Source organism: Nyctereutes procyonoides, unplaced genomic scaffold, assembly GCF_905146905.1.
Source record: "Nyctereutes procyonoides isolate TBG_1078 unplaced genomic scaffold, NYPRO_anot_genome, whole genome shotgun sequence".
Taxonomy (NCBI): domain Eukaryota; kingdom Metazoa; phylum Chordata; class Mammalia; order Carnivora; family Canidae; genus Nyctereutes; species Nyctereutes procyonoides.
Window position 1 is genome coordinate 3,547,834 of NW_026575042.1, and position 24,217 is coordinate 3,572,050.

General features: G+C 40.7%; 1 protein-coding gene across 6 annotated transcripts in view; it reads left to right on the forward strand.

Moving 5' to 3' along the window:
- The first annotated feature begins 15,496 nt into the window (after nucleotides 1-15,496).
- Nucleotides 15,497-24,217, forward strand: part of CLASP2 (cytoplasmic linker associated protein 2) — a 179,402-nt gene continuing 170,681 nt past the window's right edge. For 2 of the 6 annotated variants that reach the window (XM_055320893.1, XM_055320892.1), the window contains exon 1: nucleotides 15,501-15,868. In XM_055320893.1, coding sequence (XP_055176868.1) covers nucleotides 15,674-15,868 — 195 coding nt within the window. In that variant the 5' untranslated portion in view covers nucleotides 15,501-15,673. Of the gene's footprint in view, nucleotides 15,869-24,217 lie in introns of all 6 variants that reach the window. The other 4 variants (XM_055320896.1, XM_055320894.1, XM_055320895.1 and 1 more) reach the window with 3 other exon arrangements.

The window sequence follows — 24,217 nt, forward strand, 5'->3', positions numbered from 1 at the left end:
TGTTAGTTTTTTTTTTTTTTAAGCAATCTAATGCTTTTTTTCTTAACACATTTTTTTCAGTTTCACTAGTGAATTTCTTTCCATCATTTATCATTATTTGTGGTCTTTCATTAACTGAGCTGACTTCAGTGTTCTGGAAACCTCAAAATATTCACTGCTGCCACAAGTAGAAAAACAATGAAAACACCTTTTGCTTCACTTCTCCCTGAATGGCAACACAAAATATGATAAATGTATTCATATTTTCCAACTATAATATAGATCTCTAGAGATGTTCTGCATATATTTAGCTGAAGTTTACCTTGATAAACACAGGTTTTTACATTTTTGGTTGGTTGATTGATTTTTTGCCTAAGCATTAACCAAGGAGCTAATATTATAACCTCAGAGGTGGTTTGCTATGCTTAGCAATTTTTCATGTCTGGATCAAATTCCCTTCCACAAATCCATCTACAAGTTCTGAATGATTCAGGACCATAAAGTACCTCTCACCTCCCGTTTACATTTCTGCTCTCAAATAATGCGTTAAACTGTATATCGTTAGTATCAATGCTCAATTTACACAGTTTCCCTCCCAAAAATGAGCATAGCATTGCAGTTAAAGCTGTAGAATTCAGGGTCAGATTATCTGGATTCAAATTTTGACTTTGCCATTTATTAGCTGGGTGAACATGGGCAAGTTACTTAACCTCCCTTCGCATCTGTATCCCAATCTGTACAGTGAAGATATTAGGACTTACTTTGTAAATTTGCTATGAAAAATCAATGAGCTAATATTTGTAAAGTGCTTAGGACAGCACCTGGCTCTTTAAATACTATCTAAAAGTTTGCTAACCAAAGAACTTTATATATATTGACTATATAGTATTTAATATGTACTTTCCCTTTTGTGATTGGTGTTTTGCATTGGTCAAGTGAAAATCAGAGCAGGAAATCATTTATCTTTATTGAGATTGTCATTATCCCTTGTCTAGACAATTGCACTGAACCTCTAAGGGATCTCATTTCTAACCTCCTCTCTTTCCTGACCATCTTATCTATTGCGCTTAGTAGCTTTGGTCACATTTCTAGATTTTCCAAAAATTTTAATGACTCATTTCTTTTTTTTTTTAATTATTTATTTATTTATTCATGAGAGAGAGAGACAGGCAGAGACACAGGCAGAGGGAGAAGCAGGCTCCATGCAGGGAGCCTGATGAGGGACTCAATCCGAGACTCCAGGATCACTCCCTGGGCTGAAGCAGGTGCTAAACTGCTGAGCCACCCAGGGATCCCCCCTGACTCCTCATTTCTATTATGAGACTCCACTAAGTACTTTACAGAAATACCTTTCCTAATTACACAGGAAAATGAATGTGTGCCCCAAGATATGTAAACTAAAGCAAGTAGGCACAAATAAGAAGTATCTTTGAATTCTAGGCCCCTAAGACTTTATGTTAACTTTACATTCTAATCTATAACATGGTTATACTTATTTTTTAAAAAATATTTTATTTATTTATTCATGAGAGACAGAGAGAGAGAGAGAGAGAGAGAGAGAGAGAGAGAGAGAGGCAGAGACACAGGCAGAGGGAGAAGCAGGCTCTATGCAGGGAGCCTGACATGGGACTCAATCGTGGGTCTCCAGGATCAGGCCCTGGGCTGAAGGCGGCACTAAACCACTGAGCCACCCGGGCTCCCCGGTTATACTTATTTTAACTTAGGAAACATTTTACATTTCTTGCCATCAGGAAAGTTTTCAAAAGATTTTTCCTACTTGTTGTCTTGGTTGATTGATAGCTATTGCATCAAGAATATCAATTTTGGATAATTACACTGAATAGCAGAGACCTGACAGTTCCTATCAGGCAATTTCTCTTTTCTGTGGGTGTCACAATACTTCTAAAATCCAGACAGTTAAATGTATGGATATAATTTTTTAACTGCTTTAGGAGAGCTATGTGAGATAATCATTAAGTAGAGATGCCTTGGATGCTGACAAAGAGGTGGAACAGTACAACATTTTCAAAATACTCTTGACTAAAATTTTAATAAATCTGTCTTCCTGCTAACTGGTTGTATTGGTTAGAATACTTACGATTACAAGCAATAGAAAGTCAACTCAAACCAGCTGAAGTGGAGAAAGGACTTCACAGCTTAGTAAGTTTTAAGTCCAGGGCTGCAGCTGGCTTTATCTGTAACTATTTTCATGGTCTAGTGATCAGGGCTTTGACTTTCCATTTCTGGGGCAGGATCTTTCTACATAGCAATTAAGATGATGGTCATGGTAAATTGTACACTTGAAAAGAGCTCATTTTCCCTATTATCTCTAGCAGAAAGTACCAGACATAAGACCAGCTTTGCTCAAATCTATTTCTCATTTTAAAAAAGTATTTATTTGAGAGAGAGAGTGCACATGCATGCATGAGTGGAGTAGGGGGTGGGGGCAGTAGACAAAGAAAGAGAATCTCAAGCAGACCCTGGGCTGAGCACAGAGCCTTGGGTGGGGCTGGATCTCACAACCCTGAGACCATGACCTGAGTCGAAATTAAGAGTCAGATGCTTAACCGACTGAACCACCCAGGCACCCCCATTTCTCATTTAATCACTGACCGCGTGGGTAGGACGCAGTGATTGATTAGAACTTGACTGAGTGCCATACCAATGGCCAGAGAAGAGAGGGGCAGTTTGGTTGTCAGCTTCTCACTACTCCATATCCCACACCCCTTGAGTAATCAATTTTTCCCATTTTCCCCAGGCTATGGGGTTTCCCATCCACTTTAAGTGCTAACACTGGGTGGGGCATACCAGGACAGTTGGTTCTACTACCTCATCACCCAAAGGTGGATGGGAAAGGATGCTAGGCAGACCAGACCATACAAAAATCTAATTGCTTGTGGTTTATTGGCAGACTGAACTCATTTCTGATCATTCCAGCTTCCTTATTATCTTAGAATACTTGTCAAGTGATGCTTTTTTGTGAAAAAAGCTGACTGGTGATTTTTAGTTTAATGCCACTCTTTTAAATCTGATGTAAATGAAACATGAGTCTCAAACAACTCATAGTTCCACCACGAACTCTCTTCCAATTCAGAATTTATTTTCACCTAGTGGTCTTGTCACGTGCAGTGAAAGTACTAGCATAACTTTGTAATTATCACTTGGGAGCTTAGCTTCTATTCATTTTTTAAAAAGATTTTTATTTATTTATTCATGAGAGACACACACAGAGAGGCAGAGACATAGGCAGAGGGAGAAGCAGGCTCCATGCGCAGAGTTTTCTGCAGGGAGCCTGATGCGGGACTCTGTCTCAGGACCCCAGGTTCATGACCTGAGCCAAAGGCAGATGCTCAATCACTGAGCTCAGCTTTTAAAATGCAAATTAAGTCAACTTTGTAAGATAATCTTATTAGTAAAGAGGACACTTATTATTTTTTAAAAAGATTTTATTTGTTTACTTGACAGAGAGAGGTGGAGCACAAACAGGGGGAGTGGCAGGCAGAAGCAGAAGGAGAAGCAGGCTCCCCACAGATCAGGGAGCCTAATGCAGAGCTCGATCCCAGGACCCCGGGAACACAACCCAAGCCAAAGGCAGACACCCAACTGGCTGAGCCACCCAGGAGCCCTAAAGTGGACATTTAAAGAATTCATTCACTTAACCCAAGTTTTATCTTTTGTCATGGCATTTACTTTTTTACATAAAGAAAAATAATCCAGCCTCAAGGTAGTAAACTTTTACCAGCAGCTACTCCTGGCTAAGCCAATATATACATCTGTGTAGTAAAGCAAGTTTTCAAAATCAACATGTTCATTATAAATTTGGCTCAAGAGGTGCCTGGGTGGCTCAGTCAGTTAAGTGTTTGCCTTTGGCTCAGATCATGATCTCAGGATCCTGGGATGAAGACCTAAGTTTGGCACCATGCTCAGCAGGGAGTCTGCTTCTTCCTCTCCCTCTGACGCTCCCCACTGCTCATGCTCTCTCTCTCTCAAATAAATAAAATATTTTTTAAAAATTTGACTTGAACAATTAATAAAACCACTGTTTTTAAAGCAACATTTACTTCTTTACTAGCCATCTGAGAAAAACATGATTTGCATAAAAGTGTTCTTGGAGGAGGAGCCTTAGAGGAGGAGCCTTGGAGGAGGAGCCTTGGAGGAGCAGTGGGTCATCACTCATGGACTTTTGTCATACTTGGCTTCATCTCTACATATTCCATACATTTGTGTCTAGAAAATGCTGTGTGCTAAAATCCTTGACTATTTGGTTGAAAATATTTCTGCCAGTTATTAACCAACACATATATTCCCAGGCATCACCATTACAAATACTACGATTTCCTAATCAATAACAACCATACATTAATTCAGCTATAAGAACTGGATTACATATGACCTTTTGGAAAATCCTACTCAAATGTGTTTATTAACCGTGTCATTTTTAAAAGAATACATTTTTCAGATTGACAACCTCTTTTTTGACCTACACAGATTTTGAAATATCTACCATTTGGTTTATCAACAATTTTTCATATTTTTAAGTGAATGTCAGTTTCCAAGGTAATTAAAAACCAATCTTGAAGATTTATGTAATTTTTAATAGACGTGTGCATTTTATTGTAACACGCTAGTTGGGGCTTCTATTTAAAAAAGTGATCACAGTTTTTCTTCAAGTTTACAAACAGGATTTGAAAATGTCACTTCAAGTTTCAGCAATTATTGTTCAGTTCTCAAAAACCAGAGATATTAACCTATGGGCTCCCTCACATATCCACAATAATGAAATTTGTATTAAAGTTAACATCTGATTACATCCTGTACATTTTAGATGAACTTCAGCTTATGAAAATGGCAACTGGAACACATCACAGTCTAAATAATTACAGGCAGATTTGGGTGATTCTGGCTGTCAATAACCTCCGTAATTTCAGGTTTTCCTGAATTTCTTCTATTCTGTTTCAAACTTACAATTAAAACTTACTCCTTTTAACCATTGATTCCTGTTTCTATTTGAAAATTTAAAAAGCATTACAGTTAAAGACAGTGTGGTAGTCAGCTTCCAAAAATGGTCCCCATGCTTGCCTCTGGTTTTCCATGCCCTAGGGTAGTCCCCTCCCACACTGACCTGTGTGAATAATAAGACAATTGTGGAATGATGGCATGTGACTTCTGAGATTAAGTCATTGAAGACATTGCGACTTTTTCTGTGGCCTTGGATCACTCACTTTGAAGGAAGTCTGGTGCCCTGTCATGAAGATAGTCAAGCAACTCCATGGAGAAATTCATGAGGTAAGGAACTGAGGCCTCCTGCCAACAACCATGTGAATGAGATCCTCCAACATCAGTCATATCTCCAGATGATGCAGCCCTGGCTGACATCTTGCAGTTTCATGCAAGAATCTGAGCCAAAATGTTCCAGCTAAGCCACTCTCAAATCCCTGGCCCACCAGAATCTGTAAGATCATACATACGCGTTGTGGCTTTAAATCATTAAGACTGAGGGAATTTGTGGAGTACCTGGTGGTGTAGTTATACATCAGACTCTTGGTTTCAGCTCAGGTTCTGATCTTAGGGTCATAAAATTGTGCCCCATGTTGGGCTCCACGCTCAGAACAAAGTCTGCTTGAGAGTCTCTTATTCTCCTTCTGTCACTCTCACTTGTGCTCTCTCAAATAAACAAACAAACACACAAATCCATCTTTAAAAAAAGATTAAGGCATTTTGTTACTCAGCAATAGGTAACTAATACAAAAAATGAGACAGAAACCAAAGTTTCAAAACATAAACTTGTTAGTATTTTTTTCTTATCAGAAGAGTCACTCACTGCTAAATGAAATGGAGGTGTATCATTTGGAATATAACACCCATTCACAGGCAATTGGACAGAAATTGATGTTGTGGGAGTTGCTGGATAACTTGTATCATAAAAAATTTTTTAAGTCTTTTATAAGGTGAGGAATTTATTTGTGAAAATACCAACTAGGTGAATCCTTGCAGACTGGGCAAGAAATTGCACACTAATACCATGGCTCTCAGTGATATTTTCATTGTCTTTCTTACCACAATCTTTTTTTTTTAAAGGTTTTATTTTATTTTTTTTAATTTTTATTTATTTATGATAGTCACAGGGAGAGAGAGAGAGAGAGAGAGAGAGAGAGAGAGAGAGAGAGAGGCAGAGACACAGGCAGAGGGAGAAGCAGGATCCATGCACCGGGAGCCCGACGTGGGATTCGATCCCAGGTCTCCAGGATCGCGCCCTGGGCCAAAGGCAGGCGCCAAACCGCTGCGCCACCCAGGGATCCCTCTTACCACAATATAATTCATCTTTGACACATTTGACAGGAAAACGTTACTGACTCCCTGGTAACATTAAAGCACTAAATTTTCCAATCATTCATTGCACAGAAAATTTTTTATTTTTTCAGGCTTTTATGGAAAATAAGATATTGGCTACCATGAAAAAGTGGCATATTATTTATTTTCTTTGCTGAATGCATGTGACAGTATCTTTTTTTAAAAGATTTATTTATTTTGAGAGAGAGAGAAGGAGTGTTGGGGGGTGGGGGGAGAGGTACAGCGGGAGAGAGTATCCCAAGCAGAATCCCTGCTGAGCATGGAGCCCAGCAAGGGGCTTGATCTCGAGATCCTGAGGTCCCGACCAGAGTGGGAAAACAGAGTTGATGCTTAACCAATTGAGCCACACAGGCACCCCTGTGGCAGAACCTTTTTAGGGCTTACAAATTCTAACAAGAATTCCCCATGAAGGTCCCAGGAATCAGCCGAACTGGCCTGGCTGCAATTACTAAGTTTAGTCTGTCATTTCCTGCCTCTGCATCCAGATTCTTTCTTATCTTGTGGGATTTCTTCTCTACTTCTTGCTAAAATCATGCCCATGCTCCCATACACCTCATCTGTTCATATGTCAAGCAGTTTCTCTTAAATCTGCCATGTAAGTATAAGCTTTCACAATTTGTACCATACCCTTTTATGAATGTTCCTACATTTTGCCTTGTAACATATACATTCTTGGAGTTGGAGTTTAGAGTTAAATCCTAGAAGAATTAAATTCCTTCTGGATTTGAATTACCTTCTATAAAGCTTAACTCAAATTCTTAAAAATGGTAGGAGATTTGAAGGTACTTTCCAGTTCAAAGTTTACACGAGTAAGTCTGCATTCCAGGAACATAGTGGGAAGTTAGGAGAATTGACATCATTCTGGTGTACAGAGTTGGGCAGAGCCCTCCTGATAGGCAGAGTCACAGAAACTCCACAACTCTCAGTACACCTTGAACCCCATCCTGTTTCACTCCTAGCCCCCTTCTTCCATAAAACATTCCACTCATTGGGAAACCACGTTTAAGTTTTTTACATCAGAAACCAATGAGAAAACATATACTCACAGAAATAATTTTATGACAAATATCACTGAGATAAGTAGATCTATTTCATTAATTTCCAGAGCAATCTATGAATATATATATTCAACTACTATATTCAATATATATATGAATATATATATTTACTACACTTATGGAGTCTTTTTATCTCTTAATGGACTAAATTTGATCTTTACCAAAAAAGGGAAAAAAAGTCTTTGGTGATGGGTGATGGAATTTGATTTTGCCCTACTTACAAGTTAGTAACTCAGCCTGTTGCTGTTTCACAGATTCCCAGGTCAGAGACAAAGAATTTTTTACCCATGGCACAGTAAGCTGCATGAGCTTCATACTTGGAGTGGTTCCCCTTTGCCTCTCAAGCCTCGTTTAGCTACAGGAGAGAAACAGAGGTTGGGGGAACTCTTCATTCTATAGCTAGCAGTAAGTAAACCTGTTCTTTGTCCTGGAGGGAAACATTATTTCACCCCTCCAGGCTGCTTGCTGTAGACATAACCCTTAGAGGTAACCCAAGTAAAGAATGGTCAAGGTCTTGCAATTTTGACATACCCAATAAGGCCCAGTGGGACTCATGGAGGAGTATCTCAACCAACAATCATTAATTTCCTTTGTTCAAACCGAAACACTGAAGCTCAGAGAAGTCAATAGATCACTAGGTACTCAGTAATATCACAGCTTCTGTTTTCTTATTTTAAGCTGTTGCTATTTACAGTAGACCTGCACTAATATGTAAAATATTTTATTAATAATTTTTAACTTTGATCACAGATTTAAATAATTATTTGGATATTTATAAAATATTAAATAAATGCAATTATTAAACATAACCTTAAAACATTATCACTTATAACTTTATTAAATGTTATTTTAAAATATTATGAAATATAATTTATATAGTCTAAATATAACTTCAAATTTTTTTTAAAGATTTATTTTATTTATTTGAGAGAAAGAGAGCTCATGGGAGGCAGGAGGGGGAGAGAAAGAATCTCAAGCAGACTCTTCAGTGCAGGGCTGGATCTCATGACCCATGACATCATGACTTGAGCCAAAATCAAGAGCCAGAAGCTCAACTGACTGAGCTACTCAGGTGCCCATAACTTTACCTGTTTCTTTTTCCTTTTTAAAATGTGGCTACAAGACAGTTTTTAATTATATATGTTTCATGACCACATGTATATTATATTTCTATTGGATAATACTGCAATGGACCATAACTCTTTTATCCTTTTATTTTCCTTTCAATCCTTTGTTCCTAATCTTTCCCCCTCATTTTTAGTAGTTATACATAAAGTAAATGTACTGTATACTAATCTTAAGTACACACACAACTTGTTGAATTTTTACCCATGCATAGTCTACTACAATTACCACTCAGATCAAGATGCAGAGTGTTCCCTCCTAGTCAATATCCACTGGCTCCCATTCTTTGTGATAACTTACATTATCATTAAATAAGTTTTCTCTATATAAGAACTTCATATACATAGAATCACTCTTTTGTGTCTTGTGCTCAACATAGTGTTTTTGAGACCCATCCTTATTGCTGAGTGGAACAATTGGTTGTTTTTTTTTTATTGCTTTGCAAAATTACACTGTATGGCTATACTATAGCTATCTAGTTTCCAGTTGGTAGACATCTAGGGTGTTTCCAGTTTAGGCTATTATGAATAAAGCTGATCTGAATATTTGTGTACATACTTAGCCTCTGAGGAGGGATGTTACCTACCTTTGATAAGTCATCCAAAGTCCCTCTTCCACTCTAGTATTTTAACACCAGTGCCCTGCTTCACGGATATTGCTTGATGGATATTTGTTGAAGTATGGTTTTCAGACTAGCAGTGATTTGTCTCTTAGTCTTCAGATGGAAAATAAAGTTCAATGTCATACAAAATATACTCATAGTTTCCACTATCATCACAAATAATGAACAAATAGTTCAGGAAGTCAGTCTCCTGTACTTGAATGATCTATTTCAGTCTTGTTGCCATTTAAAAATAGCCTTGTGCTACCAGATACATTTTAGTGATGGATTATGAAAGAACACAGATGTTTCCTATGCTGCTTTTCCCCCTAAGATTCCTATCCATTTCCTTCATCTCCTTATCCTTTTCTTTTTAATAGTAATTCAGAGGGGCACGTAGAGGATTCCGTAGGTTAAGCGTCTGATTCTTGGTTTCAGCTCAGGTAAGGATCTCAGGGCTGTGAAATTGGGCCCCACATCACACTCCACACTCAGTACAGAGTCGGCTTGGAATCCTCTGCCTCTCCCTCTGCCCCTCCCGCTGTTCACATGCTCTCTAGATAAATAACTTAAATAATAATTCAGAGAAAGGCAGGTTCTAAGTGGAAATACTATAGAGACATTCAAAGGAAGTCTATGTTACATAAAGAGTGTTATTATTATGGTAATTTCAAAAAAATTTTTTTCTTAATTTCTTTCCTTTAAGGTTTGCGAGATCACAGAAGTGAGACATCTTAGGTTTTAATTGTGGATCTGAAATCATGAGCGAGACAGAAGACTTAACCAGACTTAAGCTGCACCTCAGCTTTCTTGTCTCTAAAATGAGGATTCAATACCTTCCATATAGAAGTGCATGAATAAACAAATAAATAAATCTTAAAAAAAAAGTGCTTGGAGGATTAACAGACCTAACATAAGTCAGGCTGTGCTCCTCAGGCAACAGCTTTTGTGAAACCCAGTTCCCGTTAGCCCATGCCTTCTTCCCACATGAGCTGCTATTTGTGTTTCCTGTATTTTGTCTCTCTGAGAACTTGGGTATTGTCAGGTATCTGTGAGGTATTGTCAGGTAAACTGTGTGCTTCGGCACCCTAGGCCACTGTAGCAAGCTCACCTAGAGCAGTCCAGGATACTTTAGACTTTAAAGATAAATAGTGATACCTGGCACCTGTCAGACATGGCACAAACTGTACTGGCTCTAGGAGGTTCACAGTTTCAACATTAAATTGTAGTACATTTCTTTCAATGATGTCCTATCTTTGCAAGGCTGTTTTCAGTGCTGTATGGAAATCTATGTACAATAGTATGAAGATGGCAGAATCCAATCTGATTCCAAAGTCTGAGAAATTGCACAGTGACCAAGAGGTACAGACTTCTTGTAAGTACCTAAGTGTTGTTATTTAAAAATAAAAAACGTATTTTTTTTCTGGTTGCCTGGGTGGCTCAGTTGGTTGAGCATCCGATTCTTGGTTTCTGCTCATGACCCATGAGATCAAGCCCTGCCTTCTGCTCCATGCTCAGCATGGAGCCTGCTCGGAGTCTTTCCCTCTTCCTCTCCCTCCCCTGCTGCCCCCTCTCCTACACACACTCTCTCTCTCAAATATTCTTTAAAAATGAACTTCTCAACACTCATAAAACAAGCATGTGATTCATCATATCAGCAAGAGAAAAACCAATAACCATATGATCCTCTCATTAGATGCAGAGAAAGCATTTGACAAAATACAGCATCCATTCCTGATCAAAACTCTTCAGAGTGTAGGGATAGAGGGAACATTCCTCGACATCTTAAAAGCCATCTACGAAAAGCCCACAGCAAATATCATTCTCAATGGGGAAGCACTGGGAGCCTTTCCCCTAAGATCAGGAACAAGACAGGGATGTCCACTCTCACCACTGCTATTCAACATAGTATTGGAAGTCCTAGCCTCAGCAATCAGACAACGAAAAGACATTAAAGCCATTCGAATTGGCAAAGAAGAAGTCAAACTCTCCCTCTTCGCCGATGATATGATACTCTACATAGAAAACCCAAAAGCCTCCACCCCAAGATTGCTAGAACTCATACAGCAATTTGGTAGCATGGCAGGATACAAAATCAATGCCCAGAAATCAATGGCATTTCTATACACTATCAATGAGACTGAAGAAAGAGAAATTAAGGAGTCAATCCCATTTACAATTGCACCCAAAAGCATAAGATACCTAGGAATAAACCTAACCAAAGAGGTAAAGGATCTATACTCTAAAAACTATAGAACACTTCTGAAAGAAATTGAGGAAGACACAAAGAGATGGAAAAATGTTCCATGCTCATGGATTGGCAGAATTAATATTGTGGAAATGTCAATGTTACCCAGGGCAAGTTACACGTTTAATGCAATCCCTATCAAAATACCATGGACTTTCTTCAGAGAGTTAGAACAAATTATTTTAAGATTTGTGTGGAATCAGAAAAGACCCTGAATAGCCAGGGGAATTTTACAAAAGAAAACCATATCTGGGGGCATCACAATGCCAGATTTCAGGTTGTACTACAAAGCTGTGGTCATCAAGACAGTGTGGTACTGGCACAAAAACAGACACATAGATCAATGGAACAGAATAGAGAACCCAGAAGTGGACCCTGAGCTTTATGGTCAACTAATATTCGATAAAGGAGGAAAGACTATCCACTGGAAGAAAGACAGTCTCTTCAATAAATGGTGCTGGGAAAATTGGACATCCACATGCAGAAGAATGAAACTAGACCACTCTCTTGCACCAGACACAAAGATAAACTCAAAATGGATGAATGATCTAAATGTGAGACAAGATTCCATCAAAATCCTGGAGGAGAACACAGGCAACACCCTTTTTGAACTTGGCCACAGTAACTTCTTGCAAGATACATCCACGAAGGCAAAAGAAACAAAAGCAAAAATGAACTATTGGGACTTCATCAAGATAAGAAGTTTTTGCACAGCAAAGGATACAGTCAACAAAACTCAAAGACAACCTCCAGAATGGGAGAAGATATTTGCAAATGACGTATCAGATAAAGGGCTAGTTTCCAAGATCTATAAAGAACTTATTAAACTCAACAGCAAAGAAACAAACGATCCAATCATGAAATGGGCAAAAGACATGAAGAGAAATCTCACAGAGGAAGACATAGACATGGCCAACACGCACATGAGAAAATGCTCTGCATCACTTGCCATCAGGGAAATACAAATACAAACCACAATGAGATACCACCTCACACCGGTGAGAATGGGGAAAATTAACAAGGCAGGAAACAACAAATGTTGGAGAGGATGCGGAGAAAAGGGAACCCTCTTACACTGTTGGTGGGAATGTGAACTGGTGCAGCCACTCTGGAAAACTGTGTGGAGGTTCCTCAAAGAGTTAAGAATAGACCTGCCCTACGACCCAGCAATTGCACTGCTGGGGATTTACCCCAAAGATACAGATGCAGTGAAACGCCGGGACACCTGCACCCCGATGTTTCTAGCAGCAATGTCCACAATAGCCAAACTGTGAAGGAGCCTCGGTGCCCATCGAAAGATGATGGATAAAGAAGATGTGGTTTATGTATACAATGGAATATTCCTCAGCCATTAGAAATGACAAATACCCACCATTTGCTTCAACGTGGATGGAACTGGAGGGTATTATGCTGAGTGAAGTAAGTCAATCAGAGAAGGACAAAGATTATATGTTCTCATTCATTTGGGGAATATAAATAATAGTGAAAGGGAATATAAGGGAAGGGAGAAGAAATGTGTGGGAAATATCAGAAAGGGAGACAGAACATAAAGACTCCTAACTCTGGAAAACGAACTAGGGGTGGTGGAAGGGGAGGAGGGCGGGGGGTGGGGGTGAATGGGTGACGGGCACTGAGGGGGACACTTGACGGGATGAGCACTGGGTGTTATTCTGTATGTTGGTATATTGAACACCAATAAAAAATAAATTTATTTAAAAAAATAAATAAAAATGAACTCTCAATTTTTTTGTGTTATTTTACATCAGGCTACTAAGATCATAGGTATGAATGCTCATTAATTTGTTTGGATGTTACTATTCTGTGGGTCGTATTTCTTAGGTTTTTTTGTTTTGGTCTAGAGGTGTATGAAAAGTTGACTGAGATACTAGGTAGGTGCTGAGAACTAGAAAGTCTGAGAACTTTCTGTTCTAATGATGTTAACCTAGGATAGACAACAGTAATATAAATATGTAGATTTTATGGTGGGCATATGATGACAAATGTTACAACATTCCAGGCTTTATTTTGTAAACTATTCCCCAAAGAAACCACTTCTTTCACTAATTAATTCCTATGTACCATCAAATCTCTATTTTTTATTTATTTATTTATTTTTTAAATTTATTTATGATAGTCACAGAGAGAGAGAGAGAGAGAGAGAGGCAGAGACACAGGCAGAGGGAGAAGCAGGCTCCATGCACCGGGAGCCTGATGTGGGATTCGATCCCGGGTCTCCAGGATCGTGCCCTGGGCCAAAGGCAGGTGCCAAACCGCTGCACCACCCAGGGATCCAAATCTCTATTTTTTTAAAAGATTTTTTGAGAGACAGCATGTACGCGGACGGAGGGACAGATGGAGAAACAGGCTCCCCACTGGGCAGGGAGCTGAATGTGGGGCTTTATCTAAATCCTGGGACCCTGGGATCGTGACCTGAGTTGAAGGCACAGGCTTAGCCTAATTGATTGAGTCACTTAGGCACCCGCTGAATTCCAATTTAAATATAACCTCTAGTAGGAAGCTTTCCCTGATTTACAACTCTCTGTTCCCATTTTCAGTGCCCTCTAGATAAGGAACCTCTCATCTGGGCTTCCAAAAACCCTTTGTTTATATCCATTATAGCATCCTGGAATTGTTGATTTTTTTTTTTTTTTTTTTTTTGCCTTTGAGTTTGTTTTGGGTGGAGACCAGTTTAAATGAACTTTGTATCTATGGAACCTGGCACAGTGTCTAGCAGGTAACAAGTGCTCAGAAGATACTTGAGTTAATGAAACACGTGCAGCTGTATATGGGTAAGAGCAATCAGTATTTACTAAGCATTTTATAGGTACTTCCAGGGTTATTCAAATGCCATCATATTATAAGTCGAAGAATACTTAGTTTTCTTATGATTTAAAGACCAGCTAGTGTGATCTGTGCATTCAGAAAGGTGAATGGAGGGCTAAGAGCAAGTCACTTTTGGCTGCAGGAACACACTAAGATGTCTATAACTAATAATCCTGAGCATTTCCACTGCATACTGTGGAAAATGTGGAGCAACTGGAACTCCCAAGCACTGCTGGTGAGAGCGCAACTTAATGCAGCCACTTTATTTGGCTAATATTTCCTAATATTAAGTACATGTTTATCTGAAGACCTGGTCGTTCCAGTCCTTGGTATTTATCTACGAGAAACGAAAACATGTGTTGACGCAAGGACTTATGCACTCACGGTTATAGCAGCTTTCTTCACAATTATTAAAAAGCTCTTAACACAAAGGTCTCTAAACAGGTGGATGGCCCACGATTGTGCTTGCACCCATGGGATCGTGCTCAGCAACAGAGGGGCTGGCCCACACTGGGGCAGTGCGGGTCAATCTCACAACACCAGCTCAGGGGAGGAAGGCTGGCTCTAGGGGCACCCACCGCAGGAGGCCGAGTGATGCTACGGGGAAAACAACACCAGGTTCTAGAAATTAGAGGAGCACTTCCGGGGCGGGCGGGCGGTTTGTGGTGGCAGTGGCCGTCGGCCGGGAAGTGCCTGAGCTCTCCGCGCCGGTGGAAACGTGCCCTGGCAAATACGTTTGCCTAAACTCGTGATCTGTACGCTCATAATACGTGTGCTTTGCTCCCTGTACGGTGAACCTCAGTTAAAAACAAAACAAAGCAAATTACACGGTGACCCAACCAATAACGGTCGTGGGTGTTCTCTCGAGGAAGTGAATTCTTACAAGTCGAAGACGACGACGACGACGACGACGACGACGACGACGACGAGTGTGGAGACAGGGAAGGGGATTACCAAGGACCGGGAACTTTCCCCGGTACTGAGGTAACGCAGAAGCACACGTGGAAGCGTTCTCTATCTCCGGGGGGGTGGGGGGGGATGGGGGATGGGGCCCGGGGGCCCGACACCGCCGGCCTGCGGAAGATGCCGACCTACAGGGCTCCCAGCCCCGCCAGGGGTCCCACGACGCCCCGCCGCCCCCGGTCCCGCCGGCGCTCCCACCACGCCCAGCCGCCCGCCCGCGCCGCCGCCGGGAGGCAGCAGTCGGCAGACCTGGCGCTGGCCGGCGTCGCGCTGACGACACGCGCGTGCTGACGTCACCGGCCGCCGCGGCCTCTAAAGCGGGCTGGGTGGCGGGGGGCGCCGAGTTTGACTAGTTTGGGGGCCGCGCAGCGCCTGGCGCTCGTCCCGCCGCTCGCCGCGCCCGCGCCCCACGCCCCGCGAGCCGTGCGTCGGCCGGACGGAGCGCTCCCGGCCCGTTCCCGCGGGGCCCCGCACTGGCGGCTGGGCGGCGCTCGGAGAAAGTTGGCTCCTCCCGGGCGGGCGGCCATGGAGCCCCGCAGCATGGAGTACTTCAGCGCCCAGGTGCAGCAGAAGGACGTCGGCGGCCGCCTGCAGGTCGGCCAGAAGCTGCTGCTCTACCTCAGCGCCCCCGGCGCCATCCCGGACCTGGAGAAGGACCTGGGCCGCCTGGGCGAGACGGTCGACGCGCTCACCGGCTGGGTGGGCTCCAGCAACTACCGGGTAAGCGGCGGCGCGGCGCGGCGCGGCGCGGCGCGGCGGACGGGGCACGCCCTCCCGGCCAGCCCTTTAATCCCCGGCGTGCGTGACCCGCGGGGTGAGCCCGCGGTGCGCCGGCGCCTCGGGACCGCGCGGCGGGGGGAGGCCTGAGGGTCGGGGTCCCTGGAGGCCCCTCCCCATCCCCCGGTGCGCCGGCCCCCGGGACCGCCCGGCGGGGTCGGGGGAGACCTGTGGGTCAGGGGTCGCGCCCCCACCGCCGCCCTGGGCGCAGGCTCCCACCGCGACCGAGTGTTTCCTCACTTGTGAACAGTGACAGATGCAGCGATTTCGTGACACAGTGCGGAGTTATTTGGCACTAGGACACAGTGTTTGATCACCTGCTTAAAGAATCATTGGTGCTTTGCACGCATAAAGCGCTTGAAGACTTTTTGCGTTTGTAGACCTTGTAAACACTACCTAGACCTAGGGCATCAGGTACAATTTTTAAGTTCAAAAGAGTATGTCAAGTTAATCCTTAATGTGTTTTTTTTTTTTTATCCTACTTAATCTTGTTTCTTTTTTTCTTTTATAAATGTTGAGTCTGGAAGGTTGTGCCCTTTGTCTCTAAAGGATCTGTAGAGTTTAATCAGTGCCTGATTAAGTTTACCGTTAAACCTAACAAAGATGCTGACCCAAGGGCATTATGTATTTGTTTTTAATTCATTGTCGATAGAAAGCACTTGAACATTCCCTGCCAACTTGTTTTGCTGCAGTTGAGGACTGAATCAGTTTGAAACTTGTGTGCCCGTAGGTGATCTGGTGAAACGCGTCTTAGTGGGTTTGAGCTGATCCTGAAAAATAATTATGAGCCACAAGAATGAGCGTTTTTGAAGAGCTGGTAGTAGGCAGGTTGTAAAGTAGCCAAGTTGAGACCAAGTGAATATTCTGTAATTAGCTTGTACTGTAGTTTTTAGCAGTTATTTTTCTTTCTAGTCTTCTGGTGGCAGTGTTGCTTTAAAATGCTGGCTCAAATCTATGGTTGAAGTGATTCTTCTAAGTAATTTATACTTATAATCCTGCGAATAGGCTGTACTTTGCAAGTTTTATTCTCAGAGAGTAGAAAATCAAACTCTACAATTACTATGTAGATTTAATGGTGAATCCATGAGTTTTAGAAGGGGTTGACTTTTACAAGAATAATAAACCATATGGGAATTGACTACCTGGATGCTCTATTACATACTATTTCATTATTTTTTAAACTTTAGAAAATGTTAACATTTAATGATATATCAGTACTGTTTGGGAGGTTATTATTTTTTGGGGAGAAACAACCTAAATTTGCTTACACTAAGGATATATGCACACTCAAGAAAATTGATTTTATGTTGCAACATAGGCTGTTAGCTCTTTGGTAATGCTTGCTCCCCTTCCCAAGTGAAATATGTCCCCTTCTATGCTGGCCCATTTAACTCTGCACGTGTACCATCTCATCACCTTCTACGCTGGCTGTGGTGAGTTGGCTTTGGACCATTTTACCATCAGTGAATAGCATTTGACCAGTCAAATGAAGGAATGAAACACATCTCTTGGCCTCTGTGATACCATCGTATCCTAATTTTTCTTTAATGTCTTTAAGCACTCAGTGCTGTGTGGAAGTAGTCCTTAAGAATTAGAATCCATGAGAGATCTGACTCAGGTTCTCATCTCTTTACTACTACACATTCTCTCCTTGCTCCTTACTAGATACTGTAGTCTGAGACAATTTCCACAATCAGAAGAAAACTGTCACAGGCTTCTGCAGCTTTATTTATATGCTCTCTTGTGCCATATATTCTACCTTTTTCTCCATTGCAATGAATGAATGGTCTATCTTCCTCACTTACTGTAAGGGACTGATACATACATTCATTCACATGAATATTAGATTTCCTCATCTCTTGCCTACTTAAGGCCATTAATTCATTAATTCTGCTTTCTCCTTGAATCATTAGTTCTCTTCTTTCTACTGAATGCTATATGTAAAACCTTTTCTGATGTTTTTAAAAGGGCATTTGAATTAGTTTCCTATTTGGGTTTTATAAACTAAATTACCAAGCTAGATCATCATTTTTTACCCAAGATACAATAAAACATATTTAAGTCTTTTGAAAAAAAGTGTATCATGGAATTTTTTTGAACATACAATTAGAGAATTGTACTTAGATTTCAAATTATGCTGAACAAAATGCAATTTTCTTCACATTTGGTAGTACTTTATATTTGAGTATCTTCATAACCATCGTTACTTCCCAAAATTTGAGTGATTATACTATATGCTGTGTATTATTCTGGATACTGAGGATCTAGCTGCGAACAAGACTAGTAAAGCTCATTCATTTAGCTTCATTGGGTATTCATTGAGGACCTACCATGAGCAGGCACTCTTCTAGGAACTTCAGATATAGTAGTGGGAAAACCAAAATCCTTGCCTTTGTGGACTTAGATTCTAGTGGAGGTAGAGGAATACACAAAGGTAAATAACTAGAATCTGTAGTGTGCTAGAGGTGGTAAGTTCTTTGGGGAAAAAAAGCAGTGAAGGGAATAGGGAGTGTTGCAGGATCCATGTAGTCAAGAAAGTGAGGTGAAATTTGGATATAGACAATGAAATAAATATAGGAGTGAAGAATGATTTAGGCAAAGGAAATTGCAAATGTGGAGGCCCTAGTTCTATGGAGGAACATAAAGAAGGACAACATGGCTAGAGTTTACAAGTGAAGTGTTAAGAAAGATTAAATTAGGGAGGCAGATGGAAAGAGCTTTATAGGATTTTATTCTAAGTCAGTGGATGGTTTTATATAGAGGGTGGCTGCTTTGTGGAGAGTGGACTATAAAGGAGCAACAAAAGAAGCAGGGAGGTGATGGTGGCTAAGACTGGTTTGGTAGCAGTGGCAATGTTGAGAAGTGGAGGATTTTGAGATACGCTTTGGTGATAGAGCCATTGGGACCTCCCGTTGGGTTGAGAGAGAGGAATTAATGATAATTGCTTTTCTTGAGCATCTGTCGTATACTTGGCAAATTGATGGAAGAGTACTTGAACTTGGGGGGGGTAAGATTTTCCTACTCCTTTTCTGTACTTTTCTAAACCTCTTCAGTATCCTTTGATTTGTCAGCTCTACTTTTTTATATATATTATCTGCAAGTATAACAGTAAGTTGACTCTAAAAATGGAGAAATAAATAGCATTTAGGGTTTTTTTTCCCCAATTTTATTTATTTATTCATGAGAGACACAGAGAGAGGCAGAGACAGAGGGAGAAGATGGCTCCCAGCCAAGCAGGGAGCCTGATGTGGGACTTGATCTTAGGACCCCAGAATCACGACCTGAGCTGAAGCAGCCACTCGACCAACTGAGCCACCCAGGTGCCTCATAAATAGCGTTTATATTATAATTATGTAATGCTGAGCTGAGTAATGTGCTAAGATATCAAGTCTTCTCAGAATCCAAAATCACAGCCCCTTTGCTATTTGAAGGATGAAACACCTTCTAATGTTAGCCTCACCTCGATTGTGTTTCTTATAAACCATCCATTTGTTAAAATATAGTATTTCTTAGATTGCTTAAATACAAATTGTTGGATCTATTTGTATATGGACCATGCCTTTTCTTTTTACTTAACCAATAAAGAATGTCCCCATTGTTTTTTTTTTTTTTAAATTTTTATTTATTTAACTCATGACAGACATGGGGGAGGGGAGAGCGAGAAAGAGGGGCAGAGACACAGGCAGAAGGAGAAGCAGGCTCCATGTAGGGAACCCAACATGGGACCTGATCCCGGGTCTCCAGGATCACACCCCAGGCCAAAGGCAGTGCCAAACCGCTGGGCCACCGAGGGCTGCCCATCTTTAATTTTATGTAACATTCTTTTTTTAAATAAATTTTATTTATTTATTCGAGAGAGACACACAGAGAGAGAGGCAGACACACAGGCAGAGGGAGAAACAGGCTCCACGCAGGGACATGGGACTCGATCCTAGGTCTCCAGGATCATGCCCTGGGCTGAAGGTGGCGCTACACCGCTGAGCCACCGGGGCTGCCCCTGTAAACATTCTTATACATTGTCTCCTTGTATATGTGCATGAGAGTTGTTTAGGGCAGTGATTCTGAACTGTGTTAGATTCAGTGGCCTGTTTTAACATCTCCCTTATAATGTAATAAGATTTATAGATAATACCTACTACACATAATTTTTATTTTTTATTTTTTTATTATTTTTTTATTGAAGTTCAGTTTGCCAACATATAGCACAACACCCAGTGCTCATCCCATCAACTGCCCCCCTCAGTGCCTGTCACCCAGTCATTCCCACCCCCCGCCCACCTCCCTTTCTACCACTCCTTGTTCGTTTCCCAGAGTTAGGAGTCTCTCATGTTCTGTCTCCCTTTCTGATATTTCCCACTCATTTTTTCTCCTTTCTCCTTTATTCCCTTTCACTATTTTTTATATTCCCCAAATGAATGAGACCATATAATCTTTGTCCTTCTCCGATTGACTTATTTCACTCAGCGTAATACCCTCCAGTTCCATCCACGTCAAAGCAAATGGTGGGTATTTGTCGTTTCTAATGGCTGAGTAATATTCCATTGTATATATAGACCACATCTTCTTTATCCATTCATCTTTCGATGGACACCGAGGCTCCTTCCACAGTTTGGCTATTGTGGACATTGCTGCTATAAACATCGGGGTGCAGGTGTCCCGGCGTTTCATTGCATCTGTATCTTTGGGGTCAATCCCCAGCAATGCAATTGCTGGGTGGTAGGGCAGATCTATTTTTTTTAATAAATTTTTTTTAAATTTTTATTTATTTATGATAGTCACAGAGAGAGAGAGAGAGAGAGAGAGAGAGAGAGAGAGAGAGGCGCAGAGACACAGGCAGAGGGAGAAGCAGGCTCCATGCACCGAGAGCCCGACGTGGGATTCGATCCTGGGTCTCCAGGATCGCGCCCTGGGCCAAAGGCAGGCGCCAAACCGCTGCGCCACCCAGGGATCCCAGGGCAGATCTATTTTTAACTCTTTGAGGAACCTCCACACAGTTTTCCAGAGTGGCTGCACCAGTTCACATTCCCACCAACAGTGCAGGAGGGTTCCGCTTTCTCCACATCCTCTCCAACATTGGTTGTTTCCTGCCTTGTTAATTTTCCCCATTCTCACTGGTGTGAGGTGGTACCTCATTGTGGTTTTGATTTGTATTTCCCTGATGGCAAGTGATGCAGAGCATTTTCTCATTACACATAATTTTTATTTTATTTTTATTTATTTATTTTTTTCATTACACATAATTTTTAAAAATCACACGAATGTCCTATCTATATTAAAAATGTAAAGTTATAAGTAATTTGTAAGGGATAAAATAGATTTCAGTATATGAATGTCCCAGCCTGACTTCCCATGAATGCTACCATGGCCAGTTCAAACCACTATGGTATGTGGTTGCTGGCATTATAAGCGGCATTACTATTGGCAGTTGTTATATTCTAAAACTCTAAATCCTGTAAGTTACTTTCCTTGAGTACTCCAACTTAAAGAGTTTGACCACCTCAAACTAGTTAGCTTTTAAGTATCCCATGGTCCCTTTAGTCTGAGCTTAAATTTCCTGGTCAGTCACACCCTGACATTCATTCTTAATTCTGTTCTCCCCCTTCATACTAAAGGTAGATGGTAAGGAACACAAAACCTCTGATTTCAATTTAAATTTCTGACCTTCAAGTGGGCTCTAATTGGTGGCTGGTAATTATACTATATTTTCTAGTTCTTTCAGTCTTTCTCGTAGACAACTATGTTATATCTTTTCCTCCCACCTCAGACCTACTGGTATCTCTTCTTCCATCATCAGTGTCAGCTGATGGCTTACTTGCTACTTTATGGGGAAAATTGAAGGAATTGGAATTTCTTAAGATTCCCATTACGGTATGTACCTACCTCCCGGCATTTATACCCATATCAGGCTCAATGTTTGTTGAATCTAAATTAAAACACATTTGTCCCTTGACTTACTAGCCGGGTGCATTCCTGGGGGAACTTATATACTTATAATTGTTTGTTTCTTTAATGTCTTTCATTAATATTTCATTATTTTCCCCAAACAGGTTTTATGCACATTTTGTTAGATTTATTCTCAGAGTATAAATGGTGTTTTTTTAATTTTTAAAACTATGCTGATGTATTGAAATGAAATGGCATTTTTGGATAATGATTTTTGTGGCCAACCTGCTTATAATTCAAAACGTTTTTTCTGCAGTTTGTGGATTCTTTTCGGTTTTCTCTATATATAATAATCTCTCCTCATTCATGGGGGATACATTTTTAAGACCCCCCCCAGCAGATGCCAGAAACAACAGATAATACCTACATATTTATGTATGTTTGTTTTTCCTATGCATACATACCTATGATAAAGTTTAATTTATGTTGGGCACAATAAGAGATTAATAATAAAATAACATTTATAACAATATACTATAATAAAAGTTATGTGAATGTGGTCTCTCTTACAAATCTCCTTGTATGATACCTTCTTATGATGTGGGAGAATGAAGTGATGAGATGAAATGAGGGTAATGATGTAGGCATTGTAACATAGTGTTAGGCTACTGTTGAATTTCTGATGAGATTATCTACTTCCAAACCATAGTTGATCTTGGTAACTGAGGTGTGGAAAGCAAAACTGGAGATAAGGGCGGATTACCGATTTTTTTTTTTTTAAGATTTTATTTATTTATTTGTGAGACACAGAGAGAGAGAGAGGCAGAGACACAGGCCAAGGGAGAAGCAGGCTTCTCACAAGGAGCCTGATGTGGGACCTGACCCCAGATCCTGGGATAACGCCCTGAGCGAAAGGCAGACGCTCAACCACTGAGCCACCCAGGCATCCCAACTGATGGTTAATTTTTTAAAAATTTATTTAAAAATTGTTAATATAACCTCAGTACCATTATCCTATGTAAAAAATAATTCCTTGGCATGAAATATGCAGGTTTAAGTTTCCAGTTTTTAAAATGTCATACAAATTTTTAAATTAGTTGTTTTGTTTGTTTGTATTTTTAGTAATCTCCACACCCAGCTTGGAGCTCAGCATGGGCCTTGAACCTTGACCCTGAGATGGAGACCTGAGCTGAGACCAAGAGTTGAATGCTTAACTGACTGAGCCACCCAGGCTCTTCTTTAATTATTTCAAGTAAAATCAGGATCCAAATAAGATTTCCACATTGTGACTGGTTAACATATTACTTTCCTCTTGCTGCTGTAACAAATTACCACGCACTTAGTAGCCTGAAACAGCATAGATTTATTTTCTTACAGTTTTAGATGTTAGAAGTCCAAAATGGGTTTCATTGAAATAAAATCAAGGTTTTGGCAAGATTGTATTCTTTTTTTTTTTTTTTTTTTAAATTTTTTTTTTTTTTATTTATTTATGACAGTCACAGAGAGAGAAGGAGAGAGAGGCAGAGACATAGGCAGATGGAGAAGCAGGCTCCATGCACCAGGAGCCCGATGTGGGATTCGATCCCGGGTCTCCAGGATCGCGCCCTGGGCCAAAGGCAGGCGCCAAACCGCTGCGCCACCCAGGGATCCCAAGATTGTATTCTTCTAGAGAACTTCAAGGAGATAATGTTCCATATTCTGGAAACTCCATGTGTTTCTTGGCTCATGGCCTCTTCTGTCTTCAAAGCTAGCAGTGTAGCACCTTCAGATCTTTCTTCCTACTGTTTTTTTCATCACATCTCTGCTTACTCTCCTGCCTCTCATTTATGAGGGATCTATGATATATTGGGCCCAGGATAACCCAGAGTAATTTCCCCATTTTAAATCTTTACTACATCTTTAAAGTTCTTTTTTACCACCTAAGGTACCATACTCACAGTTCTTAGGTGTTAGGATGTGGGCACCTTTGGGAGGCTATCTTTATTAAGTTTCTTTGAGTTTGTTTCTCCCTTGGTTTCTCTTTTTAAATATTCTTGGATTTTATTTGTGGAGTTTCCCACATTCATGATTTTGCTGTGATGTTAGTTCTTCTGTATTTATTAAATTGGTAGTTGGACCTAAAGCTTGATCAGATTCAGTCTTTCTTTTGTTCCCACTCAAGAGGAACATAACACAAAAAAGCGCATAAGGTCTGATAGTATCTTTTTATGATGTTAGCAACCACTAACGTTCAGCGTTTAGATCTCTTAATTCATTCAGGTTTGCAAAATGATACTCTAATTTTGCCATTCCTTTACTTATTAACTAGAATACTTGTATAAAGAGAAACACCATTTATTTCTGTTTGTTTACTCACTGGCATAGTTTATAATAGAAAGGCAGGTGCACCTCCTTTTGTTGTGCTTTACA